The 6,668-nt window shown below is 47.7% G+C and overlaps 1 protein-coding gene across 1 annotated transcript; it reads left to right on the top strand.

The window, feature by feature from the left end:
* Nucleotides 1–4,610: 4,610 nt before the first annotated feature.
* CCR75_001626 (uncharacterized protein) lies at nt 4,611–6,662 on the top strand (the record flags this gene model as incomplete). Its single annotated transcript, XM_067959728.1, has 1 exon — nt 4,611–6,662. The coding sequence occupies one exon, from the start codon at nt 4,611–4,613 to the stop codon at nt 6,660–6,662; it is 2,052 nt and encodes a 683-aa protein (XP_067819780.1).
* Between the last annotated feature and the right edge of the window lie 6 nt (nt 6,663–6,668).

Raw genomic sequence — 6,668 nt, 5'->3', positions numbered from 1 at the left:
CCATCTAGTGGGCATCTGGGCCGTGAAAAGACATTCTTACGAGTGTCAGAGGAATTTTGGTGGCCACACCTATATAGATGGGTGGCCAACTATATTCGCTCTTGCGAACAGTGTCAGCGCATTAAGCCTGCACCGTCCAGCAGTGCGCCACTGAAGCCGCTACCGATTCCAACCAACTGTTGGAAGTCAGTAAGTCTGGACTTCATGTTTGGCATGCCGCCCGATCATAAGAATCGGAGGGGCTATCGTCTTTGTAGACAGACTGAGCAAAATGGTATATTGAGCACCATGTAAAACATCGATCACAGGCATGGAGGCAGCTCTCTTGTTCCTGGATCATGTTTGCCGACTACACGGGATGCCCGAGCCCATAGTATCGGACCGGGCTCCACGTTTTACGTCTAGGTTTTGGCGACATGTATTCGAGCTGCTAGGTAGCAAGCTCCACATGTCGACCGCAGATCATCCCCAGACCGATGGCCAAACAGAACGTGCCAATCGGGTCGTGGCGGATGTCTTACGCACTATAGCAACTCCTAAAGAGTGGAGCAAGCAATTGCCCTTTGTGGAGTTCGCTATAAATAACAGTGTCCACGCCAGTACGGGTGAGACACCGTTTTATATTAACGGACTGCGCCATTCTTGGACGCCAGTCTCGTTTGTGCGCAGCCCTAGTCTTAGTGGGGAAGGGCCTCTTACTATGCTCGGTGCGAAAGAGGGACATATTTCGTCAATATGACGATAAAACCCATGAGGGTATCATCTCAAAGGCAGAAACTTGCCCTAGTGACCCTACCAGTTTAGCAGTGGTCAATAAAACTACGCCTTATGACCGACCTCTTGGCGGTATCATAGGCGAGTTTGATGCTAAAAGCGTGAGCGAGGCTCAACGCTTTGTGGATGAGCGATTAGCCATCACACGTAAAGTCCGTGATGCAATGGCAAGCGCACAGGAGAAGCAAAATGAATATACGGACCGAAATGGTCGCAAAATAATGAACGCTTTAGAGTGGGTGAAAAGGTACTATTAAGTACTGCTACCCAACCTAAAAATGCAATTTCTGTACTACCTGGAGGTAATACGAAGTTGTTGCCGCGTTTCATTGGGCCCTTTACGGTAATAGAAGAGGTTGGAGACCTATATTATAGGCTCACCCTTCCCGGTATATGAAGACGCACCTCGTATTTTACATGGGTCGTCCGAAACGGTATGTAGACCCAAATGAGGTCACATATCCCCATCTGGCTGAGGAGACCGATGGTGACGCCGACTGTGTGTCGAGCGTCGTTCGGGTGAGGGGGACGGTGAAGGCGAAAAGCTATCAGACCGATTCCTCCTTTCACGAACAGGACTTGGAGACCGAGGGACATCACGCGAGTAATGCGGATCCCTCAGCATTATCCGTTCAGAAAGGTCCAAGCGAGTCTTCAGGCGTTCATAACCCTGACGAGCCTTCGCTCGGACACCAACGAGATCCGAGGTCAGTCGTTAGACTTGACTCTCGAGATCCGCAATACGTCGTTCAGCAGCGCTTAACGTATGTGACTGAACGGACGAAGGTAAGACAGCCGCGCGTAGTTGAGCGAGATCGCCACTCCTATCAGGCGCCACCTGAACTGATGGATGCGGGTGGGAATCAACGCTTCCTTGTTGGAAGGTTGCTTGTCCTCTGCTCCGTGAGGCAAGGGTATCAGATCCTCGTCCAATGGAAAGGTTACCCAAAGCATTTTGAATCTTGAGAACCGATTGATACCCCACGTATTGACGTGCCCGGCTTGGTAACTGCCTATGAAAAGGAACTCCAGCTGAGGCCACTTCGATAGTCACAAATGGACTAGCAGAAGTAGCGTTGTGAGAAGAAACGGGGGGGGGGGTACAGTACCGCCCATGATTTCTTTCACATGAAACAGGCGAAATTAGTTCGCTGCGACCGCTGTTTCATCGCATCGGAATGCGAATGAATGCGGCGCAGGAATTCCGCCTCGTATTGGTCGAGCGTTTCATTTGAACGCAACATGGCTGGGATCGGGAAAATACACCCAAGCGATTTTCGCTAAGCCCTCAATGATGTAAAGATGCCATAATAATTATGTGCGTCTACAAGAGCGCGCTCTAGGAGCGACGCTCTTCGCCCGTTTAAACGAGGCCATTTAGATGGAGGGGGCATCTTTGGTATGCCACCCGCCGCATAGCCACGTTTACACGACTGGCTCGTGACACCGACTGAGCACGTTCACGTGTCGTCGGTGGAGCTTTAGGCTCCGAATCCTCTATGTCAGAACCATTATGAAGTATGTTCTGAGCATAAGGCGTTGTCGTTATACCCAACGGAGAAGCGGCTGCGCCTTTATGGGCAGCGCTCTCATTACCTGTCGCTGCACTTTCCAGCTCAGACGACGGGACAGTATTCGTAAATGCTGCTGTCTTTATGTTGTGAGCCATGAGAGAAGTTTGGATGGGCAATAAGGCGCCAGCATCCTTCCTCATGAGCTCGTTGTCCGCATCAATACTATGAAGTGACGGCAACGGTGTCGACTCATTGTAGTCGACAATGAGCGACGGATCAGCATCCTCACTGTTAAAGTGGGATGGATCCTTTAGCCCTGCTAACGCGGCAGCAGCAGTAGCTGTCGGCGTTTCGACGAAGGCTTTGGACGCGGCCGGCGAATTAACGCGGCGCGTGCGCTTAGTGGAGGTTGAGTAGGCGTCTTCGTAAATTACCTCACTGCACGCAAGAGAAGCAGGTTAAACCGCTTCCTCGCTGTGCTAGGGTGTGTGTCTAAGTAGAGCATGGCCGCATTACGACGTGCCCGCCTACACTCGACCAGATTTGACGACAATTCTTCCAAGCATGGACATCCACACTTAGAGCGTCGAGTATATGCGTTAAGGAATGAGGTGCAGCCATTATTGGAGGAATCTTGTGCAACATGTTGCCGAAAGACTGCATAATTACACACATGAACAAATCTCTTTGCAGCGGCAACGCAACGTGCAATCGGAGGCAATCGCGTTGCTGACGGGAGCTCCCATCAACTCGTTGCAAATATTGACGTGTTTTTGCGCTTTCAGCAGCTACATTGCTTTTTTGTGCGAGAGTTGAATTAGGATGCTTGCAAACGAGAGCACGCTAAGCCACTTTAGCTCGTTTCTTAATTGACAAAAGTTGTCTTGGTCACCATTGTGCAAGTCACGAGTACGCTAACATAAATAAAAAACCTCGTCAGAAAAATGCCATTCGTCGAGACGTTTCGATACCGTACACGCACGTCGGCGGCTATGACGAAGTAAAGACCAAATGGGATAGGCCCAGACGGTCATAGACGCGAAGAGCTTATTGTCAAATTGAAAACGCTTTCCGAGTGTCCCGGACAATTATTTTAATTAAAGAGTATCACAATTAGGTCCAATATGGGTAGCATCAGAACGATTTGAAGCCATTGACACTGAATCTAAACTGCGATTGAGAATGCCTGGGATATGTTTCCTTTAAAGCCGCTCGTAATTTTAGCACAGGAGCGAATTCTGCGCGAATATTAATGTGCATGTTTTCACAAAGTATGTCCAAAGCATTGTCGAACTTGTTGCTACCTGCCTATGTTTAAATTACCTCTCTGCATGCATAAAATTAGCCAATCATATCAAACTGACGAGATTTTACCAAGAAAAAACTGACGGGAGGTTAAAGGTTTTCTAACATTATACTTCTTTATTATTTTCGTATTATTGGCAATAATATTTAATACTTATCTTGTAGGAAATTATATTTGGGTAATGGGATACTCCTTGTTACCCAATAAACTCATTTTAAAAATCTTTAGCAAATTGAACACTGCTATACTTTTAACTTATCTTCGCCTATGAATCCTTTTATAACTCAAATGGAGGCGATGGCTTCGTTTCATGTCGGTCTTAATACTTACTGAGCGGTGTCACTTTTCAATTGTTTTCGGCGATCCAGAGCTGCTCCAAATGGATTTTGGTATACTTCTAAGAAGATAAGTTTCACGATTAAAACACTGTTAAGGCCTCTCGAAAACCATGATAATAAGGTCAAAATTATCTTATTGATACAAATGTTCGTTTGCTATTTTTCGCTACATATTGTAAAAGATGGATGCGCTCTGCTGAGAATTTATCTATCTGGTAGCCGCCGTCGGCAAATGCACTGCTTGTAGAAAGGCTTTGCAAAGATGTAATAAAGCGCACAGCAGACACATCTGCTGCATATGGATATACTTACTACAATAACTGTAATGTACTAAGATTGTTTGCTTTTGCCGAGACTTATATTCCTCGTACTTGCAAGAAAACTGTGTGCGCAATCTTGCGATAGTAGGCTTCCTCGAATCAAATTTCTCAATTTTGTCTTGCATATCTGATCACCAAGCCAAACTTAATAATATATGTGAAGCACTTTAAAAACATTTTAATACAATTCGGCCACAAAAAATAATTGATACCTCGCAAGGTTACATATATCCATGCTCTTTGTTACGGTGACCATAACCCGCTTCAATAGTGAAACTAAGTACACCGCCAACCAACCGATTCAAGCGTTTACCTTTCGACGAAAAGCTCACTTTCATCGTCGAACTTGTTGTCCGAGATGCTTCCGCTTTCTGTCTCTCTTCGCCGCCTGGCCGGCCGTTCAGCTACATTGGCCATGCGCCATGCCGCCACAACATCCATTTGTTCCTCTTCTCGACGCGTATTCACCGGCGTACGTGGCCGTGCGTCTGTCGCCTCGTTTTCGACAGCTCCACTGGACTTTACTTCGGACGTCATGGAGGAGGATGACGTTGAAAACGTGGTGTTAGAGCCACTGCTCAAAGGATTTGCAGATCAAAAGCCCATTGAGGACTTTGCATTATCGCAAGAGACACAGCGCAATTTAATTCGTGCTGGTGTGACGCACTTATTCCCGGTACAGACCGAGTCGTTCGACCTTATGATGAAAGGCACGGATATTATGGGACGCTCCAAGACCGGGTCGGGAAAGACACTAGCTTTTGCGCTACCCATTATTGAGACTATTTTGGCTAATCGTAAAACCTCACGTAACCCCCAAGCACTCGTGCTGCTTCCGACACGAGAATTAGCGCAACAGGTCCACGACCAGGTACAGCGTGTAGCCCCTCAGTTACGCGTTGTGAATGTCGTCGGTGGTGTATCGTACACTGTGCAAGAGAATATTCTTCGTCGTGGTGTCGACATTTTAGTCGGTACCCCCGGTCGCATTATGGACTTAGTGGACAAAGGATCGCTCTCCCTCGAAGAAGTTGATGTTGCAGTATTAGATGAAGCCGACATGATGCTTAAGTTTGGTTTTCAAGAAGCAGTCGAGACAATTTTAGGCTACGTGCCAAAAGGCGGGCAGACTGTCATGTGGTCGGCAACGTTTCCAAAGTGGGTAAGTTCCATGGCGCATAAATTTTTAAAGGATCCTGTGAATATCGATCTCGTGGGGACAGACGATAATCATGTACCCGCAACCGTAACCCACAAAGCAATAAACGTACCCACTCGGGACCGAAAGCAAGTATTAGAAAATGTCTTGCGACTTCATGCCCACGACGGTCAAACGCTCGTGTTTACCGAGACCAAGCAAGAAGCCGACGAAATTGCCAATGCCTTATCGGGTCAAGACGCACGTGCACTCCACGGCGATCTGTCGCAAGGAATGCGTACGTCGACAATGAATGGTTTTCGCAATGGCCACGTCAAGACGTTAATTTGTACGGACATTGCTGCCCGAGGGCTTGACATTGCGAACGTTGAGCTCGTCGTTCAATATCGTCTTCCAAGTGACAAGGAAAGCTTTGTCCATCGGGCAGGACGTACGGGACGAGCGGGTCGTTCCGGCACAAATATTGTTTTTTACGATCGTCAAGATGCGCACGATGTCGTGGACTTTGAACGACGTTATAAGTTTAAATTTACGCATGCATCTGCCCCACGTCCCGAACAAATGATATGTGGTGCGCTTGAGGACGTTAAGAAACAAATTGCGGCCTTGCCAAAAGCCAATACGCTGTTGTTTGAAGAAACTGCGCATGGGTTACTCGACGAGCAAGGACCAAGTGTACTCAGTGCCGCGCTCGCGCTTCTTTGTGGCTTTGATTCGAAAAAAATGACCACTTTATCAATGCTAACGGGTCGCCACCATACGCAAACGGTCGAGGTTACGGGCATTTCCAATGCACGCGAGCTGAATCGCTTGTTATCGTCGTTTCTTGATAACCACGTGGAGATTTATCCCGTGGAAGGAGGGAAATTGGTGTTTGATATTCCACAAGGCAAATTGGACCAGTTGCGCAACCATTTAACCACTTCTTCGCCTGATAACGACGTGACTGTGGCTGCTGCGGTTGAGTTCCCGAATGTACTGATTGATCGAGGCGCGCCTAGTCTTGGCCACAATAATAATGGTGGCCGTTATGGCTCGCGTGGTGGCCGCAATAATTATAATACTCGCTTTGGCAATAGTTCCGGTGGCAACAATCGCTTTGGCGGCAACAAGAGTGGCAACAATTGGAAACGCAACGACCGAGACGGTGATGGCAATCGCCGTTATAGTGGCCGCGATTATGATTCGTCGTTTTCAAAAGGTCGTTCGGCCACTCGCAACAATTTTGGCCGCTTTGTTGACAAATGGTAAGAAGAA

Source organism: Bremia lactucae, linkage group LG18 (assembly GCF_004359215.1).
Source record: "Bremia lactucae strain SF5 linkage group LG18, whole genome shotgun sequence".
Taxonomy (NCBI): domain Eukaryota; phylum Oomycota; class Peronosporomycetes; order Peronosporales; family Peronosporaceae; genus Bremia; species Bremia lactucae.
This window is presented reverse-complemented; position numbering and strand designations above follow the sequence as displayed.